This window comes from Artemia sp. Qi Xiang Cuo, chromosome 18, assembly GCF_049724085.1.
Source record: "Artemia sp. Qi Xiang Cuo chromosome 18, ASM4972408v1, whole genome shotgun sequence".
Taxonomy (NCBI): Eukaryota; Metazoa; Arthropoda; class Branchiopoda; order Anostraca; family Artemiidae; genus Artemia; species Artemia sp. Qi Xiang Cuo.
Window position 1 is genome coordinate 40522798 of NC_142811.1, and position 25703 is coordinate 40548500.

Consider the following 25703-nt stretch of genomic DNA (forward strand, 5'->3'; position numbering starts at 1 on the left):
TGTAATTCAGCATACCTTGGTCTAACTGAGGAACGCTTATCATCTCCAGTAAGTACTCTTACAGCATTATTCTGTAATACTCTAATCTGCGATAAATGACCCACAAACGTTGAAGACCAAGCCAATATACAATAAATCAAATACGGATGAATAAGGGAGAAATAAAGCATTCTGAGAACCGGTCTAGGGAAAGTACACTTTAGTTTCCTTATAATTCCCAAATTTCGGGCAACTCTAGCTGCGATTTGATTAATATGGTCTTTGAAACTCAAGCACTCGTCAACTATCACTAGATGAAACTTCACTGCTCTGACACGTTCTATAGCATACCCATCAAGTTCTAGTTTCTCTATCCAGGGATAGTAATTTACACTTCTCTCGTAAATCACAAATTGACTTTTCTTATGGTTTAATTTAAGTTTATTAATTCTCATCCATTTCTCTATTTGTTCCATTCCCTTTTTCAGAACTAGTAGAAGTTCTCTTTCTGTCCTCGCAGCAACTGTAAAATGTGTATCGTCAGTAAAACTAGGTCACATAAAGCAAGAAAAACGAGCAAAAATGGGGTTTTTATAGGCCAAATGACGATACTGAAAAAACAAAGCGAATATTTCGTGAGGACAAACGCCTCTCTTCTTCGGCGCGATACCAAACGATGTATCAATAAAAGCCAAAAATTGAAAGAATTAAAAACCAACTACCAAACAACCATAAAACTGAGTTATTCGCCAATATCCGCGATTTGCACAAAATCCAAAAAAACATGAACTGCCATCGACGGATACTAGCGAGCAACTGATAAATGAAAGGAATCAAGTCATTCACTCGAAAAAACAAAACGAACCAGCAATTAAATAAATTGGAAAACTATGTCGTTTTATTTAAGATTTTAATTAAGGCATTTATTGCAGAAACCCATTGAGACCTAAGGGGTTGTTCATGTGTTTGATTAGATGACTGGGTATTATAATTCTGTGACCGCGATCCCCTTTATCCGAAATATTTATATCTTCAATGCACCGGTAAATATCATTTATCTAAATCAAAAATAAAAAAGGTCCCAAAACTGACCCTTGAGGAACGCCAGCCTTGACTCTCTGCGGGCTAGAGGTCTCACTTTCGATTTGAACAATCTGCATACATTCAATCAGAAATGATCTAATAATTTCCAGGAATTTTTCACAGATACCGCAATTATCTAACTTCTTTACCAAGATTTCATAATCCACACAATCAAATACTTTCATTATGCCAAGAAAAACAGATGTCACTTTAAGACCACGATCTAAATGATCATTAACAAATTTCTTCAAGAAGATCACTGCTTGCTCAGTTGACATTCCATTCCTAAATCCAAACTGACTAGATCGAAAAAAAGACCTGGATTCTAAGAATTTAACCATTCTTACATTTATTAGTCCCTCTATTATTCTAGAAATAACAGGAAGAAGCAATATAGGCCTATAATTATCTAAATTCCCACTATCACCCCCTTTAAAAAGCGGTTTCACTTTCGCAATCTTTAGACAATCGGGGAAAATACCTGACTTAAAACACTCATTTATTAGCATTACCAACTGATAGAAACAATAGGATAAATAACACGGAAAGCTTTCACAGTCGTGACATCCGATCCTGCTGCACTGTTTTTCATATTTTTAACCACTTCACACAACTCACTTAATTTAACCGGCTTTAAATAAGCAGACACACTCTTATCAGGCAGGAATTGTGTAAAATCGCCATCCCCAGCCAGTACTGGGATACTGGATACTACATTATGGCCCACATTAGAGAAATGCTCACAAACTGAATTGCAACTCACACTATCCGGAAGCTCCGAAGGAGACCAACTAGGGTTCGTTACAGACTTTATAAATTTCCAAGTCTTGCCTGGATTTCCCTCAGCTTCTTTAAACTTAAAAGCAAAATAATCCGCTTTAGCTTTCCGAAGGAAACAATTTAGCATGTTATTATATGTTTTATAATCATCCCTAGTAGTTGTCCCTTTATTTTGGATCAATTCCTTATATAAATGGTTTCGCCTTCTCATGCTTAAGAGTAGACTCTTAGTAATCCATGGTTTCTTTGCTGATTCATATCTGTAAACTCTTTTAGGTTTAACACATTTCTGAAGTAAACCTCTTAATGTCCCGTACCATTTTTCAAATTTCAGATTGATATCATATTCCTCTTGTAGAAAATTGAATTCAGTCTTATCAACTTCTAATTTAAAACGGGCAACAACCTCAGAATCAATAATAGGCCTAATGACATTACAACGATGTCCCTTATTCAACTGTAAGACTTGCGGTACTGTTATCATTACTCCAAAATAATCTGAAACACTATTAACCACAACAGCGGGTGACTTATATTCAGTATATACAAATATGTTATCCAATATTGACGCAGAATTCTCAGTAATTCTTGTACAGATATTTATAGTAGGCTTCAGCCCGTAGCTAAGCATCATATCCAGAAACTCCTTAACTCTCTGACTAGAATGTAGACTTTTCAAATCAATATTGAAGTCACCACACACAAAACACGGCTGTCTTGTTCCACTCAACAGGTCCAGTTGCTGTTCTAACAGACTCAGAAATTCAACGAGGCTACTAGACAGAGGTCGATAAAAAATAGCAAAAACACATTTAAAATTATGCTTAGATACTTTCACAACCATCGACTCAAACACTATTTCCTTATGAATAGTAAGGGAAGGCATCGGCAATACATTAAGATCACTCTTGATATATGCCGCTAAACCTCCATGTTGGTGCACTCCCCTGTTTTTTAAAACCAGTTGGTAATTAGGAACATCTAATAGGGATGACGTATGAGACTTCAACCATGTCTCAGTCAGGGCCAAAACCTGTAAACCTTGAGTCTGCAGAACTTCCTCCAGGTACTGAAAAGAAGTACTAATACCTTGGCAATTTAAGTGAAAAATCGAAAAATCACTCGGGTCATAATCATTATTCAAATCCTGAAGGAACTTATAACGGGCTTTCAAATATTCCTCGCCAATATTATTGCTATCAAATTCACGATGGAGTACCCCACCCCCAATATCTTCAATCCTGAGTGAATCATTCTCCAGCCCCTTCAACCTATTCCAGTCTAAATTAACCATTATCAAAAATCCTTTTGTGACGGATATGAGAAGGAAAAGGTTCTGTTAACTTACACTTATCATTTTCATCATTCGTTGAGTTGATATCATCGCTTCCACACTTCGATCCTAAACAAAAAAAAGAAACATAAATATCTTCATAAAGTCCAAAAAACACTACTACTATTTCCAGGCCTAGTATCACTGAAAGCCAAGATGAATCCACAAGAACTCCAAACCACAACCCGGTACGCTCCGCACTGCGCAATACATTATACACCATTATTACTTTTTTCTAATTTTATTTTTTTCCATCCACAACATAATTTAAAAAAAAATAATAAAAAAAAAACACGAGACAACATTAATTAATACAAATATGCTACCACAAAAAAAAAAAAAAAAAAAAACGCAACAAAATAATAACTCAAAGCACATATTAAACTAAAATAATTAATATAATATAAATATGACAACCCGCTTAGCATTGCATAGGCACACCTCGAGGATTTATCGGCACTGACAATTCAGGAATCATGTCATTCACGGAGAAAGAAACACGCAGGCCATTTGGCCTATCAAAACAAAGGAGAGGTGGAACCGATTTTGTTACCCATGCTTGAATACCACAATCAGCAAGCTTTGATCTTTTTTCAATCAGCCGTTTTCTAATATCTCTCACTGCCGTCGGAGCATCATCACTAAGATAAATATCTTTATGACCGCAAACAGTCTTTCCTTTAAGTTTTTTACTCTGTTTCAGAATCGTTATTTTTTATTCTTTAGACCGAACAGTAACTTTAAAATATATACGCTCTTTTTTCACTTCTGTAACAGCAAATTCTGGGGTCTCGTTTACACATAGTCCTTCTTCACAAACAGTTTTGAAAATCGCTTTAGCTTCCTCTTTATCATCGCAAGGTACATTCCAAACCACTATATTTTTCTCATTCATTCTATACTCGCAATGCATTAACCCATTCTTCAACTGATTATTTTCTTCACGGAGAAACACTGACTCAGATGTAACAATACTAATCTGTGATCTTACATTTATTATTTCACTCTCAGTAGCCGCCACATGGGTTTGGATCGCCGAAAATTGCAGCGATTGGCCAGATAGAGCTTCCTCAAGTGATTTGACCCGGGTTTCCAGAGATTTGAACTGGTCCGTGATACCGTCAAGCTTTTTCCCATTGTCTTTCACTATAGTTAGAATTTCAGAAAAGCTCCGAGCCAGCGTCGAAATTGACAAAGTCTCTCCATCCTTAGGTGAAGATGACGAATAATCATTTTGATCCTCTTCAAATGAGACTTCTTTACGGTTTCTTTTATTTCGCCCCATAAATAAGTAGCAATTAAAAAATGGACAAATAGTCTTACCTCAACCGGCAGCGATTGTTTATCCACGATGTTGCTAGCGTGCAGTGCTTTTAGCCGTTTGGCACGGCAAACACCTTTTCCAGCGTCGCTAGTCAAAGGCTTTGTTTATAATGACTAAAATCCAATCCTCATTTACTCCATGCAATTCTTCAGTTCAAAGCAATAATCACACAACCAAAATTTTCTTTCATCAATTCAAAACATTAATCTCACAAGCTATTTCACTCTTCAGCCAAAACTACCGTACGTCACGGAGCGCCAAAGGTGTTACTCGTTCGGGGAATGAATCATGACTGTTGAACTGACTTATGGAAACGTGTGAGTTAAATTATAAGAAATTTTCTGAATTTCAGTTATGTGGTGTTTTATTACACCCTCGCCAGGGGTGCATTTAAGGGGGAAGCCCCTTCCCAAATTTCCCAAAATGTCGGCAAGCAGTGCTGACACCTTGTAATTTAGCTTGTTTTTAGTTTAGTTCAGCTTATGTGTCCACATTTTTCGGTGCAGTGGACGATTTTGTCGCTACATTCTTTATGCCCTCCCTCCAAACTCCAATGCCTAGCTGCGCCCCTGACCCCCCACACACAGTGCTAATAATTTTCTTGCTGTTTATGAAGATTTCTATTTTTAAACTTTACTCCAAAGTGCCAAAAGCTTGTAAACACAATCTAACACAACAAATCAGGAATCTTCAGGAACATACGCATTATGATGTTTAAGGACTTGAAATATTTTATGTTCTGTTTTTGTAACAAAAATGTTTTGAAGAAAGCATAGAATTTTTATACTTAGTTCTATGCAATTTACAAGGGCTAAACAGTAGAACGAGCACAGATTGGCTTTCAGAAAACAAAACGACCGTTCTCGTATAGCAAAAATAAAGCTATTTGCTTTTTTTCAAGCAAAGTAAAAAATATGTGTATCTTAATTTCAGAAAAAGTTCAAAGATACCTTTATAAAATACTAGTATGTGTTAGGTGTTTTTTCTCTCTGTAAAAGTTCTTTTTAATATTGAACTAATATACTAATTGGTCAAGTCTGCCATGAGTGCTAGGGTTCAATAGTCTATATTGAATTTTCCTTAATATTCATTTCTATGACTATTTGGTTATCGAATCTAGACGTTTATGCTTCTTTCTTATTGCTTAAAAGATATACGATTATTTAGAGAAAGTAGATTCTTAGAATTTATGAATTAGTAACCTTTTCAAACTCCCATTGTTCTAACAGTCATGATCGTGGCAGGGGTGTCATTTCATTCTGAACTAAGGGGGGGGGGGTAAGCAACCTCTGTGCGGCCCCCAAAGGGGCCGGCTCGTAGTTGTTAAAGACCAACGTTCCTTCACAGTGGTTAGCACAGGTCTCTCCCAAAATAAACTAATAATAGTAAGAAGCAATTTAAAAGTTGTTAATAAATACAGAGAACTTAAGTTGGAAAATAATTCACAGTTTCATTGCAAAACTAGAATCAACAAGGTCTCATTTTTCTAGAAATACCAACTATAGCCTCGAAACCGAATGATTTCACCCGATTTGTTTTCACTAGACACCAACATCAGATCATTGAACCCTTCATCACCCAATTTTGATCTTAAAAATGCTTTAATGGGACTTATTACAGGAGCGAATCTTATGATAAACCGTTGAGGCAGGCAGAGTAATGAACACTTGTGCAATTTTCGAAGTTTCAAGATAAGCTTTCAATACCGCTTGATCTAAACATTGCATCTCTGAGAGATCTTTTGGCCTCTTGCCTTAAGAATTGATATATCTTCTCACAAGATGTGTTAGTAAGGGAAGCAGGGTTACGTCAATGCAAACCTCTTTGTAATGCGCTGCCACACTAGCTAGTCAGCTTGTATTGAGAAAGTGCGGCGGGTCAAGATCTAATGCAGAGATTGACTCTAGCAGTGAAAGAACATTCGTGAAGTAGCTATCAAAATCGCAGCACAATCTGTCTATGACAAGAAAATACTCCCTTCTGAAAGCATCTTTAGTTGATTCTTTCACTTCAGCATGGCCACTTTTTCCCAAAGTCGACATGGTTACAAAATCAGGTAAGCTGGAAGCTACTTACTGTGCACGCTTTTGTCTTTTTCATAAGGAACCATAATTCTGAAAATTTTGCAAAAGGTCTTCAGTGAGGCCACACTCACGGGAAAATTCTTATGCTTTATGAAACATTACATCAAAATCTTTTTCAGTTAGCATGTGAGCAATTTTATCTCGCGTGGCTGCAGTAAGACCAGTAGCTCTAGAGAAAACTAGGTCTACCTCCTGCAGCTGCTGAAACAGAGATATTGTGGCAAAAAAAAAATTCGCTAGATGGAGTGTAAATATAAATTCAAATGTCTTAACCCTGGTTGCGAGTCCGTGGGCCTTAGCTTACGTCTTGGTAATTGATGAAACAGTCAAGATACAGTTGTATCTATTCAGTACTTTGTTCACCGATATATATCAATATTTCAATCTTGTAGTAGATGATTTCTCCAACTGAGGAACAGTTATGCCAGCGGCTTTCTGAGCATTAACAAACAGTTGCTAATGTCTATTGCTATTTGTGATAAAACAATACAGCTCTTGAAGAATGGAGGAGAAAGATGCCATTCCTCTCAAGTTCTAAATACAAGCACCCAACACAAGGTTGAGTCTATGAGCACGGCTGTGAATGTAAATTGCATGCAGTGCAACTGCTTTAATACCAGTAATACCAGCTTGCACACCTGAATGTGGCTGGTCATGACACTGGCTTGATATTTTCATAGAAAAATCGAAAAAACTACAAATTTGCCCCCCCCTTCAGGATGTCAAAAAGTAAATTCACCCCCCCCCCATCCAAAATTTTCTTGAATTGACAAATTGGTAGGTCTCCTATTATTCTTTTTTCATTTTTTTTGTCGCCTTTCTTATAAGTTGGTTCAAGCCAAGCCCCCCCCCCCTATTGATGAGGCCTTTCAATTTTTAAGTAGAAATATTGGTCTTTGATTGCTGGTACAATTTAACCGTCCTATTAACAAATCTTGTGCTTTTTCCATATTTTCATTTTGTTATAATCTTGGGTATGTAAGATTAGGTATTGTCCTTCAAGATTTTTATCAATTCTTTGAGTTGTTCTTTTATATAATCTATTTTTTCTTATCTTTCCTAAAATCATAAAAAAATAACTGGTCTGAAATTCTCACTTTGATTGTCTCAAAATTCAAGAAGCTAAATTTCAAGACAATCAATACAATTCAGAACAGATTCAAGAACACGCTCTTAGAAATAAAAAGTACATAATACGTATATATAGAAGGGATCACTGCCCCAGAATCACGTCATCAACATGTATAATTTTGTTACAGATCCTCTGTTGCCTTGTTTTATTGTAATGAAAGTCGGGCACCGTGGCTTTTACAATAAGACAATAAAAATATGTCATGAAATATGGAGTAGGAATAATAAATAAATATGTTCGGGAATGAAGCTCACAATAGATTGTTGTGAAGTATAGCTCTATTAGAAACGGATTTGTTTTAATTGAAAACACAATTTTTTCACACTTAAGATCAAATCAATATAATTGTGACTACTGATTCGGGACCCCTCCTAAAATCAGAGGAGGGCTATAGCCCCAGCAAGCCCCTCCCAAGTGACGCCCCTGGATCGTGGTGCCACCTATCACACTCAGATAAAATACGAGGATTATTTTTCAAGGACCAACATTGACGAGCAGTCGAAAAAAAAGAAGAAAAAAAAAAACAGGTTGTTGGTTTAATTTTATAAACATTTTTGGAGAATAAAGTGTTTGATTACCATAGAAAATGAATGAGACGAACAATTAATAGGTCTTGAGCCAGCATGGGCGCCCATAAGCTGAATTCCAGGGGGGGGGGCAAACTTCGTCTAAGTGCTAATTTTACTGCGAGATAATAAAAATCACAGAACAAAAATATACACATAAGGCAGTATCATTCAGCCAGGGGGGGGCAAGAGCCCCCTCCTGCCCCCCCATATGGGCGCCCATGTGAGCCAGCCTTGGAGGCTCCCTGGTCTTTTTACCAATTTACTACATCTTAAAAATAAATAGTTGTACATGTTTTTTTTTGTTTTTTTTATTATTCTGCTGTAACATGTAAAAAATTGACTGATGGTCATTTAAAGAAATCCCTGTTTCATCATGTCTTAAAGAATGCCAGTGGAGAAATGTAAATAGAGTAGAAAACAGCATAAGAGCCAATTAATTCATCCAGAAGAAGATACAATAGAAGGGGAAAATATGGTTGTTTTTCTTCCCAAAAATGAGTAAATAGCTTCCAAAATTACTAACAGCTGTTAACTTTTCTCTGTGATGATATTATTATCTTGCATAGAAAAAGAGCAAACCGACTTTAATAAAACCAACCTGACTGTTTTCCCTATTTGCACTTTAAGAGAAGAAACTATTTGTCTGTTTTCATGTTGATGACATTTTTAAAGAAAAACAAAATCTAGATCACCAAATTATATGTAGTTGTACCCAAAAATGAAAAGGGGGCAAATGGACTTACAAAAAAACTAAACTAATCTTTCTCTTTTCTGAACCACAAGAAAATATAAAAAGGAAAAACGTGGCTATTTCCCTTACTAATAACACTAAATAATATCCAAAATGAAAAAAATTCTGGTTACTTTCCTTTATAAGGACATTACTATCTGCCAGGAAAACTGAGCGAAGGGTTCTAAAACTTCATCGTTGTACTTTGAATTAAAGCCCTCGTTTGCGACATGGGGAAAGAAGGAGAAACAATCTGGAATTAAGAATTACTAACGTCACAACTGTCACATGTAGTATAATGATAAAAGCAATAGCTTCTTTGCGTCACTGAGTGTCGCTAGATAACATTTGTGATTGGTATTTTTATGGGTGCCAACGCGTGTTAAAACTATCTGCAGGGAGTCCATCTGTAACTGGATAAAATGATTCATTTTGAATAAACAATTAAATCATTTTGTAGCATATAAAATTAGATCAGGTACTCTTTGAGCTCAAGGTAAAGGGACTGAAATATTTTTTTTCATTATTTCTGAGGTCTAGCGAACAGTTCGTGGTCACGAACTGTAAGTAAGGAGCGACCCGGCTCAATGGTAACCGAAACTCTAGAAAACGGGTTTTTGATACCAATAGATACATCAAAAGAATCAGATTTCAATGCTGAATTCAAATATATAACTTTCATCAAGTTTAGTCCTACCCATCAAAAGTTACGCGCCTGAGAAAATTTGGCTGATTTCCCACATTTTTCGGTGCAGTGGACAATTTTGTCGCTACATTCTTTATGTCCTCCCTCCAAACTCCAATGCCTAGTTGCGCCCCTGACCCCCCACACACAGTGCTCATAATTTTCTTGCTGTTTATGAAGATTTCTATTTTTAAACTTTACTCCAAAGTGCCAAAAGCTTGTAAACACAATCTAACACAACAAATCAGGAATCTTCAGGAACATACGCATTATGATGTTTAAGGACTTGAAATATTTTATGTTCTGTTTTTGTAACAAAAATGTTTTGAAGAAAGCATAGAATTTCGGGGCAACTAGGCCCCTCCCACGCTTTTTTTCCCAAAGTCACCTGATCAAAATTTTGAGATAGATATTTTGTTCAGCATGGTTGAAAATATGATAACTATGTCCTTTAGGATGACTTAATCCCCCAAAGTCCCCGGGGGGAGGGCTGAAAGTTATGAACTTTACCCAATGTTAACATATAATATTGGTTATTAGGAAGTATACAGACGTTTTCAGGGGGGATTTTTTCTGGTAGTAGGGGGGTGGGTGGGTCGGGGGTTATGTGGGAAGATCTTTTCATGAAGGAAGTTTTCATGGGGGAAGGGACATTGCTATGAAGGGGGCGCCGGATTTCCCAGTATTATTTAAAAAAAGATCAAATATAAAAAAACAAGTTTTCCAACTGAAAATAAGGAGTAACATCAAAGCTTAAAACGAACAGAAAATATTACGTGTATGATTGGGTTCACCCCCTATTCAATACCTCGCTCTTTAAGCCAAAGATTTTTTAATACTTTCATAAGAGCTATTTATTCTAAATAACGGCCTTTGTGATTAGCCTAAGGGGTCATTTTTAAAGAAATGGAACAAAATTCGAACTTTAGCTTAAAGAGGGAGGTATTGACTAGGGGGCGAGCCCTCTAATGTACGTATCAAAAAAATATGAAAATAAAATTTGTTACGTTAGCTAATTTCTAAGTTGCTTATTTTTATTGCTAATAAAAACGCCCATAAATAAAATTACAGCACTTTCGAGAAAGCAAATTAGCCAAAAGAAAGTACAATTATTGGTCAAATTTTGTTTTATCTACTTATGTACAATGAGCAAAAATCAAACTTTATATTAGGCCTAATTCAGAAGCGTTCGAAAATTAAATAAAAAAAAACAAGTTTTCTTAATTGAAAGTAAGGAGCGACATTAAAACTTAAAACGAAAAGAAATTATTCCGTATATGAAAGGGGCTGTCCCTTCCTCAACGCCTCGCTCTTTACGCTAAAGTTTGACTTTCTTACAACTTTATTTTTTTTTAACAATAAAAAACTCTTGCGCAAAGAGCGAGACGTTGAGGAGGAGACAGACCCTTTCATATACGGAATAATTTCTTTTCGTTTTAAGTTTTAACGTCGTTCCTTACTTTCAGTTAAGAAAACTTGTTTTGTTTTTTTTTAATTTCATTTCAGAAGGATATCCACCTATACAAATTTGATCAGTGGATCAAGCCCCCCACGTTACCATTCTGAACTCACTCCTGATAGAAGAAAAATTGACACATAGAATAAGTGTGAGATAAGTGCCCATTGGTTAGGGTACGGCTATTAGTACTTATTTTATTTCTTTTAATGGCTGTATGGAAATCTTGGATTTATGAAAATGCTATCATCTTCCATTAAGGCGTTCAATTAAGACTTTTTGCTCAGAATTCAGAACCTCATCATTCTTACCTTGAAAGGAATGTCGAGAAAATAGCCCCAGCTAACTACAAAAAAAAAAAATCAGAATAAAAAGAAGCTTCAATATAGATGCATACAATTAGAGAAAGTAATAGAAGAGAGCTGAGAGGAAAATACAACTCAAACTAGGAAAAGTTGGGTAACTTTCTTTTCAACTTGTAGCCAGGAATTTGTAGACAGATTTCCCTTGTATTGTGTGTCTTGATGGAAAGGTCCCTGGGAAACATTCTGTAGATCTTTTCTGAAAAAAAAGAAAGAAAACAAACGAGTGCCTTTAAGAAGCAGAGGAAAGCCGAACCTTGCGGCCATAAAATATGTTTGTTTTTTGTAGACACTTTATATCAGAACCCTAAGTTTGTGGCATGTGTTGAGGAATTTCCGGGCTTATCCCAGGAGGATTTTTGTGGTCGTGTCCCCCCTCCCTGTACTCTACGCCCTTGATCTGATTGTAGCTTTTTTCTTCTTCTGTATGATACAGTTATTGGCCGGAAAGGCTTAATATATTGCAAAAGAAAGGAAATATTGCTGATTGGATATGACCTACCTTTGACATGGTCAATATATGGCAAGTAAAGAGAACGTAAATAGACGAATAAACAGGAAAAAAGTTTATAAATAAACGAGAACTCTCGATACTTTCGCAAAGTCTACCTTGATGAAACTAATATTAATAAATTCATATTTAATATTTGAAAACAATCTGCAGTAGCTGGTGCCCACTCAATTTAATTATAAAAATTATTAATTTCCATATTTAAACATTTTGACTCATACTTAAGCTTTTGCGACCGAAAAAAAAAACTTTTAAAATAACTAGCCCAGAATAATAGCCCATATCGCCCAGCCATATACACTGTTGAATTCTCGGCACCATCCCATGGACTTCAGGCTGCATATTTCTTGATTGAGGATCCTTTTTATCGTCACTGATTAGTATCACTAGTTCAGGCAGCTTACTTGCCCACTAATGCCCTCTTAATTTTGTTGACTAAAGGTATCAAATAATGTTAAAATACCTTCTAGATTTCCCTCATATACACTATACAAAGAAGTTAGCTGTTACATTAATAGTGAATTTACCTTGTTAATTGGAGACGGACTTAGAACTTGTTAATTGGAGACGGACAATACTTTATGTTTCTATTTCTACATTTGAATTGTCTTGCGGAACGGTTCCTTCTCGAAAAATCATTAAGGCTTAGCTTCAGAACATATTAAAATTTGTTGATTTCTGAAGCTGCAAAAGTTTTCTTTGTCGAGATGTAGAAGTGATTTTCTCCAGATTTCCGTTATAATCCTTTGTTTGGCTATAGATGTGCGAAGTCTCATTTTCCTTTGTTGGGAGTCAGCCAATTAAAATCTTGCTGTTCCTTTCATACTGTTTGTCTTCATCACTCTGTTTTTGGTTCATATCCCTCCTTTCTTTTAGCCACAGTTTATAGAATTAGCAGTATGATCATTCTCTATCTCACCCAGTATAAAAACCCGGACCGAGGTTCAAGTTCTCCCAAGAACGTAAAAACATAAGCGGCATTAGATCTTTTCACGGGTAGACAAGTCAGGTTTCTCTTGAACGCGAAACTTGGCTTCAACGTTGGAACACTAATTTTGAAGAAACTAATTTTAAATTGATTTATTCCAATACATACATGAAAATCGGTAATTAGTAGTGCAATGTTATTATTAGATGTTTTTAGGAATTAAAAATAGGTTTCGAAGTCTCAAGTTGGTTTCAAAGGCATTTTGAGAAAGTTTCTGCCAAAATACGTGTTCCAGGGTAATTGGACCGCTGATGGCAGATCAAATAAGAGGAGCTGTTTGTACGCGCCGATATATATATATATATATATATATATATATATATATATATATATATATATATATATATATATATATATATATATATATATATATATATATATATATATATATGTATATATATATATATATAAAATTAGTTCAGATTTTTATAGGAATTACAAGTAGGTTTCGAAGTCTCGAGTTGGTTTTAAAGGCATTTTGAAAAAGTTTCTGCCAAAATACGTGTTCCAGGGTAATTGGACCGCTAACGGCAGATCAAATGAGAGGAGCTGTTTGTACGCGCCGCTATATATGTATATATATATATATATATATATATATATATATATATATATATATATATATATATATATATATATATATATATATATATATATATATATATATATATATATATATATATATATATATATATATATATATATATATATATATATATATATATATATATATATATATATATATATATATATATATATATATATATATGTATACCCCTTCGGCCAATCCATGTGTCTGGAAAAGCTGCATCGAGGTAAGCTCGTACATCGCGATGGTAGTGGGGAGGTGCACCATCTTGCTGAAAGTAAATTTCGCCGTCATCACCAAACATCTCAGAAATTTGTGGACCAACAAACTCCTGAAGCAAGTTAAGGTAGCTCTCACCAGTGACCGTTCCGTTAATAAAAAATGGCCCTATGATGCCCAGTGCAGATATCCCACACCACACTGTTACTCCTGGCAAGTTGACATGGTATTCAAGTGTTACATGAGGATTTACAGGAGCCCAGTACGTGCAATTATGGCGATTAATGGTGCCATTTAATGCCATTTAATTTAAGTCTCATCGCTCCAAACAATTTTGTGTGGAAACCCTGCATCTTCTTCACATTTTGCCAGATACCATTCACAAAATTCAACTTTCCGGTCAGTATCGTCTTCGTTTTGGTTATGACTTTGTGTTGAAATGTAGCTTTTCCAATACAGACACTTCATGATACGACAGACGCTCCCTTTTGAGATGTTTGTTTCTCAACCAGTTTGTCCAAGTGATTTCTATGGTGGTTGTAAAAGTCTTTCCTGCACTTTCTCTTCTTTTCCTGGGCTCCTGGATGGCCGTAGTCGTCCAGAACGGTTCTTGTTGACGTTCTGAATGGTTCCCTCTGCTTCAAATTTCTCTTTGATGCGAGCAATGGTCCGGCGCGTTGGTGGCAATCTTGAGAATTCCGTTCTGAATCATCTTTGCACTTCAAAGGCGTTTTCGGTCTTCCAATAACATTTCAGGACGAACTTCCTCTCTTCAAAGATAAGTTGATTTCTAAGACAGCATATTAGCAACGATTAATGAACATGTATATATATATATATATATATATATATAAATATATATATATATATATATATATATATATATATATATATATATATATATATATATATATATATATATATATATATATATATATATATATATATATATATATATATACAAACTGGAAGAATATTCTATATATATATATATATATATATATATATATATATATATATATATATATATATATATATATATATATAAAATTAGTTCAGATTTTTATAGGAATTACAAGTGGGTTTCGAAGTCTCGAGTTGGTTTTAAAGGCATTTTGAAAAAGTTTCTGCCAAAATACGTGTTGCGGGGTAATTGGGACCGCTTAACGGCGAGATCAAAATGAGAGGACTGTTTGTACTTGTCACGCGCGCGCGTATATATATATGTATATATATATATATATATATATATATATATATATATATATATATATATATATATATATATATATATATATATATATATATATATATATATATATATATATATATATATATATATATATATATATATATATATATATATATATATATATATATATATATATATATATATATATATATATATATATATATATAAAAAAAAAAAAAAAAAATATATATATATATATATATATATATATATATATATATATATATATATATATATATATATATATATATATATATATATGTATACCCCTTCGGCCAATCCATGTGTCTGGAAAAGCTGCATCGAGGTAAGCTCGTACATCGCGATGGTAGTAGGGAGGTTCACCATCTTGCTGAAAGTAAATTTCGCCATCATCACCTAACATGTCAGAAATATGTGGACCAACAAACTCCTGAAGAAAGTTAAGGTAGCTCTCACCAGTGACCGTTCCGTTAATAAAAAGTGGACCTATGATGCCCAGTGCAGATATCGCAAACCACACTGTTACTCGTGGCAAGTTGACATGGTATTCGAAGTGTTACATGAGGATTTACAGGAGCCCAGTACGTGCAATTATGGCGATTAATGGTGCCATTTAATGCCATTTAATTTAAGTCTCATCGCTCCAAACAATTTTGTGTGGAAACCCTGCATCTTCTGCACATTTTGCCAGGTACCATTCACAGAATTCAACTCGCCGGTCAGGATCGTCTTCGTTTAGGGCATGAATTGGTGTTGGAATGTAGCATTTCCAGTGCAGACGCTTCATGATACGATGGACGCTATCTTTTGAGATGTTTGTTTCCAAGCAGTTTGTCTAAAGTGATTTCTGTGGTGATTGTAAAAGTCTTTCCTGCACCTTCTCTTCTTTTCCTGGGCTCGTGGATGTCCAGCGGTCGTCCAGAACGGTTCTTGTTGATGTTCTGAACGGTTCCCTCTGCTTCAAATTTCTCTTTGATGCGAGCAATGGTCCGGCGCGTTGGTCGCGATCTTGAGAATTCCGTTCTGAATCATCTTTGCACTTCAAAGGCGTTTTCGGTCTTCCAATAACATTTCAGGACGAACTTCCTCTCTTCAAAGCTAAGTTGATTTCTAAGACAGCATATTAGCAACGATTAATGAACATGTATATATATATATATATATATATATATATATATATATATATATATATATATATATATATATATATATATATATATATATATATATATATATATATATATATATATATATATATATATATATATATATATATATATATATATATATATATATATATATATATATATATATATATATATATATATATATATATATATATATATATATATATATATATATATATATATATATATATACAAACTGGAAGAATATTCTATAATAGGAGCTTTTCTAGCGTAAAGCCCCGTAAAATTTGGGATCTGCCACTAAAATGTGTGATGTCCTTCAATTTTCTGAAAATTAGCTAAGAATTTTACAAAAAACACTTTTTAACAGACGTTTGGCATTTTCTTGGATAGGGCTATTGTGCCAACTATTACCACAGCAACAACTAATTAGAACCCAACTCCTAAAATTGGTCTCAATCAGGAACCCTTATCGCTATCTAATTCACAAAGTGCAAAGATTTTCAAACAGAGGTGTTTATTGTTTAAAGTTCAGGAAAGGTCTGCCCATTTCATACTAAAACATTGACTGAAAACTAAAGTAGTCTTATCTAGAAAATAAATATCGTAGAAAATAAACATCACGACGTGAAAAAAAAATATGATAAACCATCCAGTGGCGGATCCAGAGGGGGGGGCGTGGGGTGCTCCCCTATAGTAGTCTAAAGTAGCGTAATTTACCTAATTAACGCAAGTTTGCATTAATTAAACTTGCTCCTAACGTAATTTTATCGGATCAACCTATTTTGCGCCCCCCCCCCCCTTAAAAAATCCTGAATCCGCCCCTGAAACCACCACACCTATTCCACCAGTTATTAGAAGAAAAGAAATTCCTTATTTTCACAAATTTCATCAACCCCCGCCCCCTTTTCTTATAAAATCCTACATAGGCCAATCAGTTGAGTCCACTGTTTGTAAATAATATATTAAGTCATAATTTGTATATAAATTAAGTCATACCTGTGAGATGGGACACCTTGCAAACCACTTGGCTGGCTCATCAAGTTTTTTTCTGCTTTCACAATTATGAGTGATACAATTTCGAACCATTTCTCATTGATTGACGCATACAGACTAACCCGCTAAACCATTAATAAGTGGGAGGAGCTTTTTGTTCGCACCGAGAATGAAGACCAGAAAGGATCTGCGATAAACTTACTAGATAATTCTATAAACTGTGCTTTTAGCCCAGCAAATTTTGAAGAGAAATTGTTCGTGTAGATGCCAAGTCAAACATTTTTCTAGATGTCGGATGAACCCACTATTAAAATAACGGGTTCCCCGTTTCATCTCTTCAATATTTTAGGAATGGAGTACGTCATAATTTGATTCAAGAATTCGATTCTATACCAAAAATGCATCAATAATCTTCTTTACATGGATGTATTTGACATGTCAACATTGCCTTGAGTACCAAAATAACCCCCTTTTACATTTGTTCCCGTGTACCGATTTTAATGGGCTCATAGAATATTATTTTCTTGATTTTCCTGCATTGCGGTGTAGGGTTATTTTTGTCAATTTTGTTTAAACTTAGGCCCTGTGTTTTTCTCGATAACATGCCCACTCCAATACCAGATTAATACGTCCATTGTTTGTACAAATTCCGTCTACCCAAATGCTCTGGGAAGTGGAGACAGTTCAGTTTTTTCAAACAATTAAAATCTTGCCGTTCTTCTCGCACATATCCATCGTTGTGTTTTTTTTTGTTTTTTTTTTATATTCCTTCTTACTCCTAATCTAGCACTGTTTTGGTGATTTGAGCTTTTTGAAAGCCATTATGACTGAACCTGTTTTTTATGTTTATTGGACTTTTAGCGTCTGCACACTTTTTTTTACCTTTTCACTTCATTTCTCTTCTCTAAATACAAGGAGTAACATCAAAAAGTAAAAACAAAATATCTACCTAAACGTAGAGGGCAACTAGCCCCCTACTAGTGCCCACTTTTTCCTCTAGACATCCCTGTAACCTTCATAGTATCAGATCAAAGTTTTGAGATAATCATTCTGGTCAGGATAGTCGAAAGGCTTAGTAAGTAGGCTTCCAGTGTCGACATGACTCCTGTTGATTGGCTGATGGTAGATGAGGAAATCTGGGAAAATTGCTTTGTTACTGAATCTTCACCACGTGATAAAGGGATGACTGGAAAATTTAGTGAAGAATTTGACCAATGCAGGATCAAGCAGCCCAATTACCTTACAGTTTCTATTGCTTAGATTACAAAAAAGACGAAGAAGAAATCATCTGTTGGTGCTGGCCAAATCTGAGCTCTACACTTACTGAATGGCGGCCCATGACTAGCAGAGCACTTATCGGTAGCTTACCAAATTACCCTAACAAATGGTATTGTTCCTGATAGTTCATGCTTATGGGTGGTCTCTCCAGTATAAAAAAGAGTACACCTGTCGGTGAACAATCGTTGTTGAGACCGATTACCTATTTGTTATCTGGGTTTTGCAAGCCATTTGACATCCTTTTAATATCGAACATTAAAGTTAATTGTAAAGTGCCCCCCCCCACACACACACACACGCACGAGTTCAAATTTCTGTATGGCTAGGGTTGTGCTCATGCTTTGTATTCAGTTGAAAGTGTCCTGTTGGATGTGTATTTTTGAAAATAAAATTTAGTTATACGGAAATATGAAGTTCGGTGGGCCTTTGATTTTGGTATCTATTCCCTAAATATGGTTTAGTTCAGACAGTCGGGTGTAGACCATGTACTTGTTAAAACCTTAAATGGCATATCAGACTGAAGTCCAACTAAAGTTACAAATGACCAAACCCCTGCAAGTCAATGTAACCCTGCTGGATATGGATGAAGCTGTACAAGATACGTGAGTGCTGATTATGAAGTATATTGAGAAGAAAATTAGGTTTGTCTACGTAACTTTAATTTCTTCCAAACGTAATTTAAATAGGTCACTGCGCGGATTTTTTTTTGCTGTAGCTTTGTCCCGTGTTCATTACGTTTCGCCGTTCAGAAAGTCACTCATTAATCAGATGAAATAGCTGTAAGAAGATTACTTTTCAGGTATCTCTCGTTGCCACTTGTGGTTCCGTCAAGGACAAACAATTTGTATCTATTGAGGCGGTAATCAGCACCTGATCAGATTATTCCGGTAAAAGTGTGTTTATAAAAGTACTTCAAAAGAGGAGAGGGTATCTTATCCATGAAAACCATACTGGAGGTTTCAAGCTCCTATCTGCAAAAATGTGGAATTTTCTAAATTTTTTTGGCAGAAGAAAGATCACGGATGCGTTTTTGTTTGTTTGTTGTTTTTTGTTTTGTTTTTTCCAGGGGTAATCGTATCGACCCAGAGATCCTAGAATATCGAGATAGGGCTAATTCGAACGGAAATTAAAAGTTGTAGTGGCCCTTTTAAGTGATCAAAAAATTGGAGGGCAATTAGGCCCCCCGCCCCTGCCCTTTTTTCCCCAAATCGTCCGATCAAAATTTTGAGATAACCATTTTGTTCATCATAGTTGAAAGGCCCAATAACTATGCCTTTGGGTATAAAATCCTCCCCCCCCCACAGCCCCAGGGAAAGGTCCTTAAGTTATAAAATTCGTATTGGGATATATGCAAACAATTTTGGGTGGATTTTCTGCTGGGGTTTTTTTCAAGAGAGAATTTTCCATGGGAAGGGAAGTTTCCAGGGTTTGAACTTGTCAGGGGAAATTGAACACTGGAGGAATTTACCAGAATTCTTATACAAAATTCTTTTTATATGTCTTGCTTTCTCTTTCTCGTCTCAATTTTATGCGCGGAGTGGTTAAGAGTAATTATTCTGTGTAAATTTTCACCGGGATTGAATTGTCTAAAGGATATTTTTGCGGTGGGGGGGGGGGGGTTCTCCGTGGAGGTGGGGCCAGACTTCCCGGCATTATTTGAAAAACGATCAGAAATTAAATAAAAAATAAGTTGTTTCAACTGAAAGTAAGAAGCAACATTGAAACTTGAAACGAACAGAAATTATTACATATATGAAGGGGGTTGCCCCCTCCTAAAAACCTCGTTTTTTACGCTAACGTTTTTTAGTACTTTTAAAAAAGTGTCTTATTTTTCTAATGAAACGGCCCTTGTGTTTCAGGAGTCATTCTTAAAGAATTGGGACGAAATTCGAAGTGTAGCGTAAAGAGCGAGGTGTTGATGGGGGGGGGGCACCCCCCTTCATATACGTAATAATTTCTGTTCGTTTTAAGTTTTAATTTTGCTCCTTACTTTCAGTTGAAAAAACTTGTTTTTTTTTTTATTTAATTAACAATAGGTGGACGGCCTTAATAGCTTAGCCGTGTGCAGTTCCTAGTCGCGTTTTATGTGCCTTACCTTTTTTTGTATTTTATTTCTTTTTTCTTTTGTTTTATCAGTCGTTTGTTGAACTATGACGGACTCTAACACATTAAATCCTATGAACAGTTATAAAATTAGGGTATTATTGATCCAAATTGCTCGCTATTTCTCTAACCTGAATGCACCTGAATGCTCCATGGACTAAAGGCTGCATTTTTTATATTCTTGTTTATGGATTTCGAAAATAACTATTTTTCTGTTGTAGATAAAAATGACTTTCATTGCTAATATTTTCCAAACAATTTCTCTGTTTTTTTAAAATGATTTTTCATTTCTATTTTCCGTAGAAATACCCAGATTTTTTAATGTATGAGAAAAAATGTATTTGAAATAGGACTCAATATCGAGAATGGTGGATCATAGGCAGCGCAATAGCGCTGCCTAAGTAAAGAATGATGTTGGCACACTGTATTATTTTTTTTTCAGACCAGGGTACTTCGTATCGAAGGAGTTGTCGTAAAAACTTCGAAAAGGGCTCATTCGATTGGAAATTGGAACGGCTTCCAATTTCCCAAAAATAAATAAATTGGAATGGAAAGTGATTGGAAGGTAACTAACACCCCTTCCACGCCCATAATTTCCCCAAACACATCCAATTACAAATTTTGATATATCCATTTTGTTCAACGTAGTTGATTTCCAGGTAGAAATTATGTTTTTGAGGAGGATAGTCTTCCACAGACCTCAGGGTATGGGTTTTAAGTATTACCCTGGGGCCATTTAAGCTTCGAATAGAAAGCTTTGTAATAGAAACTTCAAAAAGGGCTCATTTGATCGGAATTTGAAATGGCTAGTGCCCTTATTAATTTCCTAAAGTGATTGGAGGGTAACTAACCCCCCTCTCACGCCCATCTTTTCCCCAAACACATCCAATCAAAATTTTGAGATACCTATTCTGGTCAACGTAGTTGAAAGTTCTGGAAACTGGGTCTTTGAGGATGACCCCCCCCCCCGCCCAGCCCTCTGGGCAAGGGTTGTGAGTTATGCCCTGGGGGTATATAAGGTTTTTATAGAAAGCTTCGTCCTAGAAGCTTCAAAAAGGGCTCATTCAATTGGAAATTTAAATGGCTAGTTTCCATTTTCATTGTTGAAAGTGATTGGAAGGCAACTAACACCCCTTCCATGCCCACCATTTCCCCAAACACATCCAATCAAGATTTTCATATAGCCGTTTTGTTCAACGCAGTTGAAAGTTCTGGAAATTATATCTTCGAGCAGGACACTCCCCCCAGAGTCATCAGGGTAAGGGTTATAAGTTATGCCCTTGGGACATTAAAGTATTTATTGAAAGCTTTGTCGTAGAAACTTAAAAAGGGCTCATTTGATTGGAAATTCAAAGGGCTAGTGCCCTTTTTAATAGTCGAAAGTGATTTGAGGGCAACTAACGCCCTTCTCACGCCCACCATTTCCCCTAACACATCCAATCAAAATTTTGAGATAGACATTTTGTTCAACGTAGTTGAAAGCTCTGGAAATTTGGTCTTTGCCAGCGTTGTCGTAGAAACTTCAAAAAGAACTCATTCAATTTTGAATTGAGAAGGTTAGTGCCCTTATTAATAGTCAAAAGTGATCGGAGGGTGAATGCAACCCCCCCCCCCTAACCCTCATTTCCCCAAACACTCCCGATCAACATTTTGATATGGCAATTTTGTTGAACTTAGTTGAAGGGTCCGGAAAATTTGTTTTTGAGTATGACAACCCCCCACAGTCCTCTGGGCTAAGGTTGTAAGTTATGCCCTGGGGGTATATAATGTCATATTGAAGGTTTTGTCGTAAAGACTTAAAAAAGGACTCTTTCGATTGGAAATTGAGAGGGCAATTGATCTTTTTAATAATCAAAAGTAATCAGAGGGAGAATCGCCTCCCCCCCACGCCCATCATTTCCCGAAACATTTCCGATCAACATTTTGACATGGCCATTTTGTTCAACGTGGTTGAAAGGTCTGGAAATTATGTCTTTGAGGATGTTAACCCTCACCCCATAGCCCTCAGGACAAGGGTCGTACGTTATGCCCGTGGGGTATATAAAGTTCTTATAGAAAGTTTTGTCGTAGAAGCTTCAAAAAGGGCTCATTCGATTGGAAATTGAGAGGACTAGAGCCTTTTTTATTAGTCGAAAGTGATCAGAGTCTTCCTCCACGCCTATCATTTCCTCAAACACTTTCAATCAAAATTTTGATATAGCCATTGTGTTAAGCCTGTCAGAATAATAAGACGAACATAAATTAATTAAAAAAAACTTTTTGCGCAAAATACGACAAAAATACGACCTGAAGTCATATCTGAAGTTGTACTCTCGAAACTGAAAGTCATTTGTCAACAATTTCTAATTAGCAAAGTCAGACTTAGTCTCCGAATCACATATCAGGGTTCATCAAAAAAACATTTTTGCATAAAATAAGTTTTTCAAAAAAAGTAAAGAACTTCATTAAACCGAAAATGAACAAAAATAGGATCAAATAATCTAACAAGCATACAATTACCACAAATCAGTATCAATAAATAAATGAAACCCAAAACAAACAGAAATTAAAATAACTCAAACTCAAAACGAGCAAAAATTAATCTAAGTAGGGCTCTAAACCCTATGCTTTCTAAAAGCCAGAATATAATTTGTACTTTACTGAAAAAATTCTTTTAAATGTTTTCACTTTTATAACTTTAAGGAATAAATATCAGCATATGTATATTAAACTGACAATGCATATTTTGTTCAGTAAATTCATGTGAATTTTTTTTCAGTAAAGTACAAATGATATTCTGGCTTTTAGAAAGCATAGGGCTTAGAACCCTACTCAGATTAACTTTTGCTCGTTTTGAATTTGAATTATTTTAATTTCTGATTGTTTTGGGTTTCGTGTATTTATTGATACTGATTTGCAGTAGTTGTATGCTTGGTAGATTATTTGGTTCTATTTTTGTTCATTTTTGGTTTAATGGAGTTATTTACTTAAAAAAAAAAAAAAAAATTATTTTATGCAAAAAAGTTTTTTTTTATGAAACCTGATATGTGATTCGGAGACTAAGTCTGACTTTGCTAATTAGAAATTGCTGACAAATGACTTTCAGTTTCGAGACTACAGCTTCAGATATAACTTCAAGTCGTATTTTTGAAAGTATATGAAATCTTAAAAGTTTACAAAAAAATGTCAGTAACTCAATATCAGTAAAACATTCAACTTGACGATTTTGCGGAATAATGCTGAAATGGTCCGTATTCTTGTTCATCCTCTTTCGGTTTTCTGCAAAATATTCAGTTTTCCTTAAGATAGTACAATGATTAGATCAGAACAGTGACTTACATAGCTGTTTATTTTTGTGAAGCTTCTGATGGTTTCAAGATAAGCAAAACAAAAAAACAACAACTTTATGTTTCAATAGCCAGTTACATTTTTTATAAAGTGGGTTTTGACGGAATATGTTCTTTATTAAGAAAATAATAATAAAAGCTTGAGGATCTGAGGGGTTCTGCCATTGGAAAGGGTTTGATGCTTCCATCAGCAAAAAAGACTTTAGCCAAAAATTTGGGAATTTTGAAATTTTATCATGTTTTCCACTAAACTTCTTTAGAACAGGATCTTCTGATGTTTGTTAATTTGGTCGATTTGTTTTTAACTTGTTTGTTGTTAATCATTCCAGAGTCAAACTATCATTAAGATGCATTTAAGATCAGTTAATCATTAAGAGCCAAACTATTAAAACTAAAAGTACAGCTTATAATACCTAAAAAGCGTCCATTCGGCCTCATAAATGTTAAAGAAGAAAATTTAATTGTATCAGCCAGGTGAAAAAGTACCATGGCTGTACCATCCCGAGTCTCTCCGGCATGGGCTCCTACTTGTATTTATACAGAGGAGGCAAGGGTGTAACTTCTCTTTTGGGTCCTTTCGGGGGCTTACCTCATTACGTTGGAGAGCAACCTGAAATACGGATAACTGAGCTTGAAAATAGCCCTTTTTTCTGGCAACGTGCCCGTCCACCCCTCTATGTGGTTGAAATATCTTTTGATTTTCCCAGCTGTTTGGGTTTTTACAGCTCCGTACCAAAACATCCCATGTGTTTCCCGCATTTTTGGATTAGATACGTTACAAATTGTATTGTTTCATTGAATTGGCGTAACACTGGACATTTTTAGATGTCCCCAACGGGATTTTTCCTAGTCGGAACGCATATTCTCATTTTATTTATTTATTTTTATTTGCAAGATTTGTAGTTTTATCGGGTCTTTGTTGATGTTAAGCTATTGGCTATTTGTCCCGATGCATATAGCTGGAATTTCCCAGAGGTAACATTGCTTCGTAAGTCAAGGAATGTGCGATTCTCTACAGCGTTTACCGACCCTTCGAAATGAAAACATTCCCTGCAAAAAAAAGACTGAAATTTTTAGGTAGATGCATATAAAACCTACTATATTGATTAACGGCGTTTGAAAAATCGTTGTATGTTTCCTGTTTTGCTTTTCGCTTTTTTTGCCTTTTTAAGAACTATATTTTCTATCATTTTATATATTGTGTTTTCTGCAGGGATTTTGTTTTTGAACAACCAGGTTGCTGCCCAAGTGAAGAATGTCCCATTCCACTGTTTGACGTGACTATCCATTATTTAGTTGCTATATATAGAAAAGGAATTTCTTTCAGACATTTAGTAACATCTGCTATTGACAGACAAGATCTAATGCAAAGAAAATGTAGAAATGGCCAATTAAGTCTGAAAATTCTCCTCTGCTAACTTGTGTTTCAGTTCTATTGTGTTTGTGTACTCTTTTTAAATTGTATTCCCAAATGAAATTGAGAGTAAAATTAGAGAAGGAAATACTAATCTCGTTTAATTGCTTTGTACTGGCATATTGAGAAGATTAAACTCTCTAGTGAGCCTTTGTTGACCTTTTTTAAGGGATAATTAGTATGCCATGTACATATATCGAAGACAGAGATAAAGAATCTTTGGAAGGGCCAGGAAGCTAAATCCGATCAAAAACTCAATATACTTTTGTTAAAAAAAAACACGACGTTTAGGTGATGAGATATTTCTTTAGTCCCGACCCCTTAGAAAAATATTGGATCTTGCCTTTCAAATAGTAGCTCTGGTTGAGTAGCCTGTCAAA

The 25703-nt window shown here is 35.2% G+C and overlaps 1 protein-coding gene across 3 annotated transcripts in view; it reads left to right on the forward strand.

The window, feature by feature from the left end:
* Positions 1-25278, forward strand: part of LOC148941496 (uncharacterized) — an 82790-nt gene extending 57512 nt beyond the window's left edge. The window contains exon 3 of one of the 3 annotated variants that reach the window (XM_089104375.1): positions 25123-25278. In XM_089104375.1, the coding sequence (XP_088960501.1) occupies positions 25123-25137 (15 nt within the window). In that variant the 3' untranslated portion in view covers positions 25138-25278. Of the gene's footprint in view, positions 1-11205; positions 11325-19267; positions 19399-25122 lie in introns of those variants that run through there. The other 2 variants (XM_089104373.1, XM_089104374.1) reach the window with 2 other exon arrangements.
* The last annotated feature ends 425 nt before the right edge of the window (positions 25279-25703 follow it).